Here is a 14,291-nt window from a genome sequence, read left to right as displayed (position 1 = left end):
CCTCAGCTTGGCTCATCCTGTAAGGTGGAATACTGACAGGCTGGGCACCAGGGATCAAATCAATATGATGATCTACTGCCCTTTCAGGTGGTAAACCCGATGGCAGCTCCCTAGGAAATACATCTTGAAACGAATCAAGTATCTTCTCTAATTCTTTGCTTTCAAACACACTTAATTCATTGACATCCATGGAAGGTATGAGAAATGAAGAAAGTGGAATCAATACACAATGGAAAGTGGTATACAAAGAAGAATCCATTATATTTCCAAAATCAACTGTATTTACAAGAGGTCCCTGAGAGGGATGTATATAATCACCTAAAATACTATACTGGGTGTTCCTATGCTGAAAAGAAAAAATATGACTAGACCAATCTATCTGGACTTGAAGAGTCTTAAACCACGCAATCCCTAATAACAACTCTACATTTTCTAGGTGCATAACATAGCATTCCAGAGTATCTTTGTAGTCCTGAATTTGGATTGGAAGCATCTCCACCTTTCGATCCAATACTTGCCTTCCCGCATGTAGGTATGATCGCTGGGTGTCGTATCAAGACTCAATTTCTGCACAAGTTTGTAGCTAACAAAATTGTGTGAGCTGCCAGGGTCTAGAAGAATGTGAATTCTATGGCCATTCACTTCTCCATAAACTTGGAGAAGATCATGCAAGCCAAATACTTCAGAGTTGAACAAACAATCAGAGCATGTACTAGGGCGAGAAAGTACAGTAACTGACGTACGTGTCAAAGACAACTGATTAGTTGCCTTTGGCTTGGGTCCTGCGTTGGTCTTTGCACCCTTTTGCTTTGGGCACTTGTTACGCATGTGTCCTTTTTCTTCGCAGATAAAACAACGTCCCTCCTTCTTGAGCTTTAAAGCCTTAAGGAGTCGTTTCTTCTTTGCTGGTGTCGAACTTGAATTCTTCGAAGGTTGGTCTGAAGACTTTCCTTCAGTCGTGTTAGCCATAGGTGCAGAGAACTTTCTTTTATGCTTGTTCCCCTGCTCGGTAACGGGTTTCGACTTGGAAGAGACCATTGTATCATCATAGATACGAGCTGAATAAATGGCTTCGTCCAATGTTTTGCATTTGTTATTTTTAACATGTAAACGGTATGAGTCTGGTAAACCAGCTACAAAAAACCCCAAAAGAGTAGTGGGATCCATCTTTGTAGCTTTCATTTGCAAGTCCCTAAACTTTTGGAGGTAGACCTCATAAGTGAGGTGCTGCGAGGTCATGGTCAAAGCTGTAAACCGGGCAACAACATCATAATCATCCTCTTTCTTGAGGAATTCCTTCTTGAAGACGTCTTCGAATTGTGCCGAAGTTGTTGGCTTAGGGTTGAGTTCCTTTCACCAAAGCAAAGCTTTGCTTGAGAGGAAACTTGCTGCTAACTGGATCTTTTTTCCATCATCATATGGATGAAACTGAAAATGGACCTGCCACTTATGTAGCCATGTGTCCACGATCTCCTTGGTACGCTGCTTTTGCTCGCCCCCAAACGGTTCCGGAGTAATATTGGGGCCTAAAGCAGAGTCCAAGGTATCCATACCCGAAAGAGTAGAGAGGGTAGTGGTCAAGAGAGAGATGGAGTTCTGCAAAGCTTGCATCTGGGCGGCGATTTGTGCCTGACGTTCCGAAGAAGAAGCTTCGAGAGCAACTTTGAACTCTTGGAAATCTGATTTTGACACATAATCGTCAAAAAGATCGGCATCGGTATCTTCCGTAGCCGGCAAGCCTTCGCGTTCGACAAGGGGCTCCAACTCCGATTCTTGGGTCGACATCGTGAAGAGGGCAAGTGGAGAGAAAATTCGATCTTTGCACAATAAAATTGCGAGGGAACTTGAGAGCTTGAGAGCTTGAAAACTTGAGAGATATGTGGCAAGAAGCCCACTTAAGGGGTTTATATAACTGTCCTCAAAAGCGACTTGAGCTTTTGCTTTTGTGTTATATATATATATATATATATATATATATATATATATATATATATGGATATATATACATTTTGGTTTCTTAAAAAAAAAACACATCTTTAAATCTTAGAGGGGTCTTTAAACTCTTAAAAAAAAGTAAAAAAAAAAAAAACAAAAGCGCCGAATGCTTTTTTAGATTTTTTTCCCCCCCTCTTGGAATTAGCGCCGCTGGCCTGCTGCTTTCGTCACCTGCGCTACTGCCGTCACCGACCGAGCCACAGGCGCCTGCTTTGCTGTCGTCGGCCACCTCGCTGCCATCCACGCATTCCAGCCAACGCCTATGCTCAGGTGTCCGGGGCAGCCTGCGCCTAGGCTTGGCCGCCTGCACAGACCTGGGCGCCTGGCTGCATAGGCCCAGGCGCCCGCCAGCCTCGTCGCTTGGCTGCGTAGGCCTAGGCGCCTGACCACCTGGCTATGTAGGCCTAGGCGCCCGCCTGACCGCCTGAAACTGCCGGTAGCCCACGTCCAGTACGCCAACGCCCGCTAGCTTTCACACCTCTTGCACACTTGCTCTCTCTCTCACGTTCAACAAAAAAAAACGAACATGCTTTTTTCTGTTTTCTCTCAACAGTTCATGCGACTGCACAAACACGAATCTTCAACCTTCTTCTTGCAAAGCAAAACAACCCTACCATCTACCTACACCCTCATCACGGGTTTCTTTGATGAAAAGCACATACTAACTGAAAAAACAGCAGCATGCATAGAAAAACAGCAAGCTTCTCGAACTCATACCTTTTCTTCGACCTCATCTTCTCTACCTACCGACTTGCTCGTTCACGAGGCACGCTCTGATACCACTGTCAAATCCCCACCGGATCTCCTCGTGGAACGCTCCTGGTACGAGACTCGAAACCTGCAAACAAACAAACAACAACAAGGGGGGTGCAGGCCTGACTCACCTCTCAACCATGACAGCCGTGGGCAAGCCCACAGTCTCTTGGCTGTCCCCACCGAGCCACGAGTTGAGCTAACTAGGTTGACGTATCGACCAATCTCCACCTCGTGACGTCCCATACCGCCACGAAGCTACTCTCGCGGGCCTTGAGATTGTTGCCGGCCTCGGCTGCGTAAAGCAGGTGCACATCTGCACTAGATCCAGGCTCCAGACGATAGAGCTCTCACAAATCACGCGAGACTCAATATAACTAATGACTAACCTTGGCCACCCTTTTATAGGCTCTTGGCCGGTCATCGGGCGTCCACACTTGGGTGCCCGCCCGTCCATACTTGGGTGCCCGCCCGTTAGTCTTTCCCTAACTCAGCTCGCCAATCAGCCTGCCTAGCTCCAAGCTTCCCCAAACCTCGAAGCTAGTCTTGCGTGCGTGTAGCACATGGTAGATACACACTGTGCACATGACAGAAGGTGAGGCCATTCCTTGGTGGACTCAGTGGGCTCATGCCCACACCAGAGTAGGTATGGCAGCTTATGTGTGGGACGAGTTTGTCCACAACCTTAAGCAGCGGTTTCTACCGCCCCACTACCTTGAGCGAAGACGAGTTCAGGGGAGCGCGTCAGAACGCGCAACCAGTCCTTCAGTTTGCCAATAGAATTTCGACTTTATGTCTGCAATTAGGCTTATCTGATACGGACAAGAAAGGGCAGTTTTTGTATGGCCTTGACACGCAAATCCAATGGGAGGTGCATATGTTTAGGCCAGCCACCCTTGAAGACGCACTCTCGCTTGCATAGAGTGCAGAAATGAAACAAGGCAAGCCCAAGACTTCCCAGCCGGCTCTTCTCAGGGCTACCGCCTCGGGGGGCAAAGGCCAGAACTAGACGGGGTCTTCCCCAGGACAGAGCCCGGGAGCCTCTGGCTCCAAGAACTCGAACAATGCGTCTAAGCTTACTCCTGACCAGAAAGCGGAGGCAAGCAAGACAGGTGGCAAGTTGAGAGCTGAGGAGCTTTCTCAGTACAAGGAGGAGGGTAGATGTTTCTTTTGTCATACAAAAGGACATACTTCTCGGGATTGTCCCAAGAAGCCTCCAAAGCCCGCCGCCGCTGCCTCCACAGCTTCCGTGGTGAGCTCAGCTCCCACACAGACCCCAGTGGCTACCCCTAGTTCTTCAAACCCCGGTGCTTCAGTTGGAGTAATTATTAGCCAGGAGCTTGAAGATAAGCAGAAGGGCGCCCATGACCAGGAGTATGAGCGCAACGAATTGCTCAAGTCTTTTGGCTACATAGGTGGCCAGAGATTCGTCGTCATGTTTGACAGCGGTAGTATGGAGGGCGTGGTCACGGAACAGGCCGCTAGGCGTGCCCGTTTCGACCTGACTTCGGTGGACAAACAGGTTGAGGGTTTTAGCACAGGCATGACAACGAGCGTCAAGTATGAAGCTCTAGGTGCTAAGTTAGTTATTCAGGGCATCGAATTTGTGCCTGATTTTATGGTTGCCCCTCTTGTAGGAGCAGATATAATTTTGGGTATTCAGTGGTTTCACAAGTTTCTTCCAGATGTCAAGTGGGACAAGCACACGTTCCAGATCAATCGGAATGTATCAAACGCCCCAGTGACCATTAAGTGTGAGCTAGGAATTCCGAACTTTCTGCTCATAAGCCACTTGCAGGCTAAGCGAGCAGTCAGGAATGGCGCACAGTGTGCAATGATATACATCCAGACAGCCCAGACGGTGGCCAGTGCTTCCGAGAAGTACTCGATTCTCCATGAAAAGTTTCAGAAGATTTTTCTTCAGGACAGCCTCCCTCCCGAGCTTCCCCTGTCCAGACCGGAGGACCACAAGATTGACCTCCTCCCAGGCTCGGAACCTCCGAGCAAGTTTCCGTTATCGCCTTTCCAAGGCAATGGAATCGGAGTTGGACCGCCAACTCCAAGAATTGTTGCAATCTGGCTTCATCCGCCCCAGCGTGTTGCCATTTGCAGCACGGATCTTATTTGTCAAGAAGAAAGATGGGTCTTCCCGTTTGTGTGTCGATTATCGTGCACTCAACAAGCTGACTATCAAGAGCAGATTCCCGATGCCTCGAATTGATTATATTCTCGAGAGGCTGAATGGAGCAAAGGTGTTCTCGAAACTTGATTTAAAGAGTGGGTACCACCAGGTGCGGATTGTGGAGGGAGACATCCCCAAGACAGCCTTCTGTACGGAACGGGCCCACTCTGAATTTGTGGTCATGCCATTTGGCTTGACGAACGCCCCAGCTACATTTAACCGCATGATGATGCGTGTTTTTTGGGATTTGATTGGAAAGTGTGTGTTCATATTTCTGGACGACATACTGGTATTTTCAGCTACGGTTGAGCAGCATGACATTGATGTGGAGAAAGTCCTTAAGTTGCTGGAAAGCAACGAGCTCTATGTCAATGAAAAGAAGTCGGAATTTTATCTGTTCCAGGTGCATTACTTGGGATACATAATTAGTGCTGAAGGCATTCGACTTGATCCGGCTAAAGTGGCCGAGATTGTCAACTGGAAAGTACCTCAGACAGCCTATGACATCAGATCATTTGTGGGTATGTGCCAGGCATATTCATCCCACATCGACAAGTTTTCTGACCTCTTGGTAGATCTCACCGATCTGCTAAAGGGAGTGAAGACAAGAAGGCAAAAGGCGTCCGCAGTCCCATGGACAACACATGCAATAAATCCAGGCATCGTCCAGGAAAACCAAACAATGTCGCACAAATAAAATAAATGTCATGGCACACATATGAATGCATGATGCACATGTAGCTTGGAGAATCACCCAATTGCTTTCTTGTACTTTGAGGTATTCTGCCTGCCATGTTGGTACTCCATGTGCACATGGCCGGAATCCTCACAGGCACCATTTGCACACGTGTACATGGCTGGAATCCACATTGGCACCGTGGATATTGCTTGGCTCTTTCTCAAGACTTGATAACCACCCTGTCACTGTCCAAAACCCCTTCAAACATCCGTAGCGAAGTACAAATTATAAATCTCGGGCATCCGCATGGAAGTCCAAAAACAAGCCATCAAGTACACCATAGTGTATATGTATCACCGTGGGCAGTTTCGCAAAGATCTCTAGGTGGCCGTTGCCCAAGATATAGAAATAATGCTTGAGCCATTGCCCAAGGTTTCGGAACATCACACAATCCATTGCCAATATTTCATACCTTCCATCATGTCCTGCATGGATTCATACATGGATGTGACCCATTTAAGCCATATGTAAGATTAATGCCAACATGCCTTGCATGCTTCAAGATAATCGTAACTTGTGAGCTTGAGAAACAAGGGATTTGTGAGAAGTGTCGGGCAAGGACAGGTGTGGCCTAGCATGTGAAGAAGACTTGTTTGAGGAAATACCTTCTGGGGCTTCAAGAGAGTCATGGGACCATACTATGGTTGGAAGGATCAGCATGAAGTAAGCCCTTTGTTGCTTTTTGGTTTTGTCCCTCTTTGTGTTTATACTTTGAAAAGTTTCTAATTACTATAATTAGGATTTGGGGCTCCAAGACAGTCGTGGGACCATACTATGGTTGGAAGGATAAGCATGAAGTAAGCCCTTTGCCATATGAGCAGAGGGAGTCTCCATACACAGCTCTCTCCGAGGGTATCATTGGCTTCTTGGGACTAGGCGAGGTCCTTGGGGACTTGAATGCTAGGACCAAGAAAGAGTAGATATAGATGTATGATTTTGAGGACCCTATCAGGTTGTAGGTGATAGATCAGGATGGCACATGGCTACAATGGATCTCACAAGACCATGGAGCCATCACTTTTTATGGGAGACCATACACACTTGGTGCCGACCATAGCTACCTCGCCTTCATCCTCATGTGCACACCACCTAGCCCACCACAGGTTACCACCTATCTCACACTACACCCATATTCATTTCACCCATGATTGTGATCTTATCTATGCAGATCTGCTCTACCGTCGTTTCTTGGATGTAGACCCATCTTTGCACCCCTCACCACCCTCACCTCACAGCTCACAACAATCATCCAAACATCCACCATGGATAGTTTTCCGCACACCCGTTGGTCCACCACCAAAGCCCGCACAGGTACCATGCCTCAGAATTGTTGGTATGACAACAAATGCCGTATCACACGTGCACGTCTTTTGTGTGAGTTAGCCGAGTTTCCACTTGGTTCTTTGGATATGGGACCCTTCGGTACAGTTTGGACTCCCCTTTTCTCGAGCTCTGTCATGAGGACACCAACCGGATTATCTAGTTAGATCTTTTCAACCTGTACACCCATTGCACATGGATCACACCTTCGGAGCTCCCACCAAAGATGCACTTCTACAGAGATCGCTTCCTCACGCTCACTGAGGATGGATTCATCGAGGAGCTGGGCTACCTCAGTGTTCACATGTCCCATGCATAGTCACATAGAAACGCGTTTCTAGGCTGAGAAACTTTGAAACCCCGAAATGCGTTTCAAAAACGAGGATTTTTTTTTCGTTTCAAAAAAAAAAAAACAAATTGTCTTTTTTTTTTTTGGTCTAAGTGTTTTTTTAAAATGTTGGGCTTTCACTCTCTCTCTCTCTCTCTCTCTCTCTCACGCCTATACTAGAGAGAGATGACAGAAATCAGAGCTTAGTTTCACAGAGAGGGTGCGAAGCGACTGGCTCGCTTCAGAGCACACCCAGGCATGTTCTTCAGGGAGCTGTGGACACCCCCTTCACTGATGTATACCATTTTATACCCCCAGTATGGTACAGGATGGAGCTAGCTAGGTTGCATATCATGATTGTATACTCCATGCATATAGCTTTGCATTCTCCTAGTAGTAGAGCTCCATCCCCTGCACACCCAGATTCAGCTTTTTTGTTCAGTACTTTTTCATTTTGTTGGGATGACAGAGGATACCCCATACAGGTACTCCGATTTGCCTCATAGGCCGAGTTCGGTCTTTTGGAAGACGTTAATAAAATCTTTCTTTCTTTCTTTCTCTCTCTCTCCGCGCGCGACCTGCAACCCAAACATCCTCTCTCTCTCTCTCTCTCTCTCTCTCTCTCTCTCTCTCTCTCTCTCTCTTGCACGCGATCTGTAGTCACCTCTTTCCCTCCTTCTCCTTCTCCTCCTCCTCCTCCTCTCTTCTCCAATTTCTCACAAATTTTCCAATATTCCGAATTCCCTAAATTCTCAATTGCCCAATTTCTCATAAATCCCCAATTTCTCACAATTATCCAATTTCTCACGAGTCACAATTCCACAACTCCCCAATTGCCCAATTGTGATCACAATTGCCTAACCTTTTACCATCTTTTAAGTGCCTAGCTAGCATTAGGTAGGCCTAAAAATAATTCTACAAACTACAAGTTCTAAACCATTTTATTGTATTTATATAGAACAAACTACAAGTTCTAAACCATTTTATTGTATTTATTGTATTTATATAGAAAAAACTATGAAACCTTTGCGTTTCTTAGCCGAAAGACGAAACGTTTTGTCCCGAAACGTCAAAAACCCCCGAAACGTCTGTGGTGACTATGGTCCCATGCCATGCAGATTGCGATTGGCCGGATATAGGTTTCATCCCACCGTCTCAGAGTGGAGACAGGAAGAGTTGAGTGCGTTTTTAGAGCTAGGGAGATCATACGGAGACCCAAGGAGAAGAGGTTCTACTGATTATGCCACACACAGAGGTTGAGACAGAAGAGCATTACATATGTTGCTGCTCAGTAAACTATGAGATCCACGGGAGGTTTCTCTATCTATTCCATGATGGATTTGGCCCACTCCCTAGGATCATTGATTTCCTTGCCCAGCGTTGATGTGCGGGAGGTTTCACTATCTGTTCCACGAGTGATTTGGCCCACTCTCCAGGATCATTGACTTCCCAGACCAGCGTGCCTAGGGCTCTTCTTGCTGGAGCTCTGCAAATATAGGGACACTTTCTTGAGACAGCTTTGGCCCCAGCCACCCCGACCCCTCCCTCGCCAGCAAACCAACACTCCAGACCCCAGGAGGTGGAGGACACCCATACAGTGGATCCCATGGACACACCTCGCCTGAGAGGAGCTACCTTGGACAGGGCCTCCGCAATCTAGTGTGGTTGATGCCCCCGGCTCCCCGGATGTTGGCCACGATCCCCTCATCAGCTCCAATTCCAGGACATGCTCCATCGCCACCGAGCTACCTTTCCACGCTACGTAGTTGAGGGAGATGTCTAGGCCAGATTCATTAGCCCCATGCTTGATATTTTGGAGAGTGATATACCATTTATGTTTCATGTTCCTAGTATTCCATGATGCGATTTCCATGGACAGTTTTGTATCACTCCAGTGAGTTTGTTTCTATTTGATTTTCTGCTCCATGATGAGATATGCCATGGACATTATTGTATCACTTTGGTCTCATGGGCCCATTGGGTATTTAGTAGATGTTTAATATCTTTCTCTTTCTTTCTCAACCGAGAGGAGTGACATTGGACAGAGCCACCGAGCTATGCAGAGGTTGACGACCTCAACCCGGAGGCCCTTGCCCACGCCCGTGTCACGATAGGAGGATCAGGGCCATCATTTTACACCATCACAAGACTCCCTCATCCCGGCTCAGATTTACCACTATGAGTGCCATGTAGCAGCGCCCCATGCGGGATATCTTAGGATGATATGGGAACCTATGCTCTTTCTACACGGATCAGCTCTAGCATCTCAGTTTATCTGTCATTTTCTTCCATTTCATTTTAGTACCCATGATGATGTATTCCTTGGACATTATGTAATCCTTTTGGTCTCATAGGTCATTTTGGCCTTTTGTAGACATTAATACAACTTTTCTTTCTTTTCTTTCTGTGTTGCACATGTTGCATGCTACCTTAGGGTTGAGTTTGGCAGAGCTGATGGCATCCCACGAGATGCAAATACATACAGAGTATGCACCATTGGTGAGGTGGAGGACGAGGAGCATTGTCACGTGCACACCTGCTGTACTAGGTACCACGTGGACACTTTGCTTAGACAATCAGAGGACACCATTTTGATGGGCATTGGGCATGTTGTGACCCCTCTTCTAGGGACAGCCTCCCAAGTGTCGTGTAGGTTTAGGGTCTGGCCAAGTCTTGTGCGAGTCCTTGCACAGTCATATGTAACCCACTTGCAAGCTGCAATGATGTATTGGGGTTCCAGCACTTATTATACCCATGGTCTGGTGCCGAGATCACCAATCAGGTCATTTGTGAATTTTGGAGTTTGCGAAAGCCTTTTTCCATCCAAGGCCACTAGCAAGGTAACAGATGGCCATGAAAGCTTGATGGAAGCATACACAGGATTGTGAGCAGCTTATGGGCACCCAGTGGGTGCTCATCAATGAATTTAAAAAAAGGCAGTGCCCATTTGGTTAGAGGGGCCCAAGCAAAAAGAGGAAAAAACATTTATTTGATTTATTTGTCCTCCTTTCCTGGTCGTCCAGTTTCAGCAGGCTGACTTACTCATGAAGCCAGTATATATATGTGGCTTGCTTTCATCATAGTCATCTGCGATTCCCTCAAACCCAAGGCATGTGCGTCAGCCTCAAGCATCAAGAAGAGGCATAAATGCAAGCAAGAGGACTTTAGGCAATGCATTTGCAGCTAGCCGTGCTGGAAGAGAGAAACGCGGATCATCATTGGCCCATCAAGTCAAGGGAGAAGGGTAAATCTCTGTGGGAAACTGCCCACGGTCCCCTCTCAAGGGTCATGCAAAAAAAGGACCAAAAGATGTTTAGGCATGTTTATGTTGGAGCTTTGTTGTCACAGAGAGGTCATGTTGAGGCAGCCCTTTGAGAAACAGAGCCAATGAGACTCCTCAGACCTCCATTATAAATGTCTTTGGTACACACCCATCCCCTTCAGAGGCTGCCATCCAGGCACGTGACCCTCAGGTCCCTTGCACTTGGGGGTCACCAGAGAGAGAAAGAAGGTTCTATTAACGTCTGCAAAAGACCAAAGGATCTATGAAACCAGAAGGTGTCAATGAAGTAAACATAGTTGAAATAAACTAAGTTCTCTCTCTCTCAGACAGTTGAAATAAACAAATTGCATGTTGGAAACACAAACATCCTATTGGATTTAAATAATCCAAGATTTGATTCACAGATGTTATAAACGTATTTCATAATAGAAAAATCTTTCCATATTTCAGTAAATTTTCTCACAAAGCTACAACTGTTTCCGAAAGTCGGGGATTATTTTTATAAGTATGCCTAAATCACCTTATCCCTCATTGTTCTTCAGCCGTAGAGCAGCAAAGGCAAGCCCACAAGGCCATATAGTAAGCTTGATTCATTCTACAGGTGCAGCACATGAATAGTACTCGTGAGGCGAAGTTGCTCTAGCGGAGAACGATGAAGAATGGGGATGTTTGGGGGTCTTCGTACCTTTTTTCATACTACAGCTGGTCAGCCAGCCTTTCCTAATCCCTAAAAAGTTATGAATCCATAAATGCGTTAGCACTAGCCCTGAAAGCTGCCCAATCCTAGGATACTTGGCTAGGGCTGGTAGGAACACTTCTACTGCTCGAAACTGGTTTAAAGGTGCCTCAAACGGGTCCATACTTATATCGCTCCCACTTTGTTCATACTTGTCATACTTGTAGGCCTTTTGCCTCCAGGCACTAATCACCCTTTCATAGGGTGCATTCACATGCGTGCATCCGATGCTAACACTGCAAATCCTGAACCTCATTGACACTCGTCGACCTTATCTTTTGGGCTGACAAAATTCTCTAACTTTCCAAACCACCCTGCACATGGCCTCAAGATTATAGGTTATAACTTGGGGTACAAACTCATGATTTGATTATTTAAGATGGGTTTTTTGATTTTCCAAACCACCCTACACATGGCCTCAAATGAGCTGGACATCAGATGTGACCTCACCTATTGTGTACAAGCAAGTGCATTGAATTTCTAATAGCTATCACCTTTTACCTCAGCTTTCTACAGGTAAGAACTGCCTGCTAAACCCCAATCCTCAGCCTTGAATTGGTTTATTTTTATGAGCTTGTTCAGTAAAAGTAAAGGGCTTTGTTCTTCCTCCACCTTACTTGAATATACTCAGTCCAACATGCACATATCTTGCATGAAGCCCCTTTTCTTGTCTCTTATTATTATTATTTGGCCGGGGGGGGGGGGGGGGGGGGGGGGGGGGGGGGAGGGGGCGGTGTTGTTCTACACATGCCTAGGCGATCTCCCTTGTTTAATGGCTGCTGTGCGGCCATCCTCTACCTTAGTCTTCATGGGGCAATAAAAATGGGCTTGGGTCAAGCATGGGTGTCTGCTGTTCAAAACTGGCATCTTAAAGACCATCTTCATGGGGCAATAAAAAGGGGCTTGGGCCAAGTGTGGGTGGCTGTTGTTTAAAACTGGCCTTTAAAAGACTTAAAAGGAGGACTTGAAGAAACACTGTTTCCTTATAAATGTTTTTAAGTTGGCCATCTTGGCCTCCATGTGTTGTCTATCGCGAAGGCTACTTTTTTTTTTATAAGAGTTCTCTGACCTATATAGGTGGGGGATTTTGGCCTCTCAAGGTTGAAGCATGCAACCTACCTAAGGTCGACATCTGGAAGAGGCACGGTAATGAGGTGGTGTTCAACATGCCTACTATATGTGTTCCTCTCACAACTTTGTGGATTTGTTTTCCAACAGAGACAGTTGCTAAGGTTCTTTTGTCACCTTTTGCAGCCACAATGGATGGCTCCTGAGTTGCTTCGGAATGAGCCTTCGAATGAAAAGTAAGGCTTCTTGCACTTGAAAATTGCAAAGAATGATGATTTGCAACGTGACTTTTTCTCATGTAAGTACTATTTTGTGGCATGCTCTAGGGCTGATGTGTATAGCTTTGGAGTTGTTTTATGGGAGCTGGCAATGGAGCAGGCCCCTTGGACAGGCTTGCATGCCATGCAGGTACTATGTAGCAACTTGCAGGTTTGAGTTTCTTTAAGTATGGTTGTCAACTAAGAAGGGAAATATAAATGCAGATTGATACAAGTAAAACACCTCCTCAAAGATGTACATACTTTGGGGGCCTTCCACAAACATCGTAAGCCAATGACTAATCCAAGTTCATTATTTTGATGGAGTGAGCAAGGATGTCATAGCTTGTAGTCTATGCTATGAACAATGGAGTTGATGATTTGAAGCTTTGTGAGTAGGCTCTAATGGAGTTAAGGTCGTACTTTGATTTTTCTTTTCCCTTTCCACACCCCACCACACCGCGCGGGGGGTGGGAAAAAAAGAGAGAAAAAAGAAACGTTTTATCTTTTAGTAAAACATAAAACGTCTGTACATGTGCGAACTACAACCCTCCGATGAGGTCAAGAGTAAAAGAAGGGGGGGCTCTTGGAGGGAGGCTACATTGGAGACCTGCCGGGCGGGTTGGGGGGGGGGGTGGGGTGGTAGTGCCAAAGGACATCGCCACCACCATAGGAAGGAAAGGGGCCCTGGGAGTGGCTGTGTCTGCGAGCTCCATCTAAACTGCAAACCAACCGAGAGTCTACATGACTGGGGGAAAAGATTGCAGGCCCTACCCAAGTCCCCCTTGGTTTGCGAGGCATCAGGTGCAGGTTTGGACGGGGAGTAGTGAAAGTTTGTCCAGACCCAGAATAAATCTGCATGATATGAAAAGGATCACTGGCCCTACCCAAGCTCCCCTTGTCAGAAAATGATGATGAGTGATTGCAACAAGATGAACACCTTGAATATATTGCTGAAAGATGAGCGGTTACAATGATCTCTCTCTTCTCTCTCCATCTGCCCTGGGCTCATGCCCTTCAATTGGTGGATGAGCTCCTTATCAATGCGCCTCATATGACTCTTAAGTGAATGACCCAGGGACCCTATTTATAGGGTTTTAGCATGGCCGACCCTAGCCAATTGGAGAACTGGTCCAAATAAGGCTCGTGTCCACACATGACTAACCACTTGGTGGATGAGCTCCTTATCAACGCGCCTCATATGACTCTTAATTGAATGACCCAGGGACTCTATTTATAGTGTTTTAGCATGACCAACCCTAGCCGATTGGAGAACTGGTCCAAACACACATGACTAACCACTGGCTGCCGAGTCTACCAAAACTGGTTCCACACACATAATACAAGCTTGTATTCACATGCCCAAGATTGGTCAATATATAATATTATCACACTCCCTAGTCAGGCAAACACACGAGACCTTGGACTATCTCAATACCGTTTCTTGAAAGAGCTCACAACATGGATATGTCCATCACACATCTGAGCACACTTATTCCAACACCCCTTCAGTGGCAAAGGAAGCTGAAGACCATTGTTCCTATGTCATTCTGAGTGGGACGGGAGCCTCACCACCACTTAGGGCAGCCGATTGGCCCCTCCTTAGAAAACACCCCCCTCCCCTCCCCAT

The 14,291-nt window shown here is 46.4% G+C and overlaps 1 protein-coding gene across 10 annotated transcripts in view; it reads left to right on the top strand.

Moving 5' to 3' along the window:
• LOC147628482 (uncharacterized) overlaps window positions 1-14,291 on the top strand; it is a 69,707-nt gene that overhangs the window by 33,534 nt on the left and 21,882 nt on the right. For 5 of the 10 annotated variants that reach the window (XR_015268121.1, XM_086813639.1, XM_086813641.1 and 2 more), the window contains 3 exons: window positions 12,414-12,482; window positions 12,591-12,640; window positions 12,731-12,812. Coding sequence is in view for 4 of the 10 variants with exons in the window: in XM_086813639.1 (XP_086669765.1) it covers window positions 12,414-12,482; window positions 12,591-12,640; window positions 12,731-12,812 (201 nt within the window). In the remaining 6 variants the exon portion in view is untranslated. Of the gene's footprint in view, window positions 1-12,413; window positions 12,491-12,590; window positions 12,641-12,730; window positions 12,813-12,886; window positions 12,949-14,291 lie in introns of all 10 variants that reach the window. The other 5 variants (XR_015268118.1, XR_015268120.1, XR_015268119.1 and 2 more) reach the window with 3 other exon arrangements.

This window comes from Cibotium barometz, chromosome 19 (genome assembly GCF_041138505.1).
Source record: "Cibotium barometz isolate CiBa-2024 chromosome 19, ASM4113850v1, whole genome shotgun sequence".
NCBI classification, from domain to species: Eukaryota; Viridiplantae; Streptophyta; class Polypodiopsida; order Cyatheales; family Cibotiaceae; genus Cibotium; species Cibotium barometz.
The sequence above is the reverse complement of the archived record's forward strand: the minus strand, read 5'-3'. Positions and strand labels throughout refer to the sequence as shown.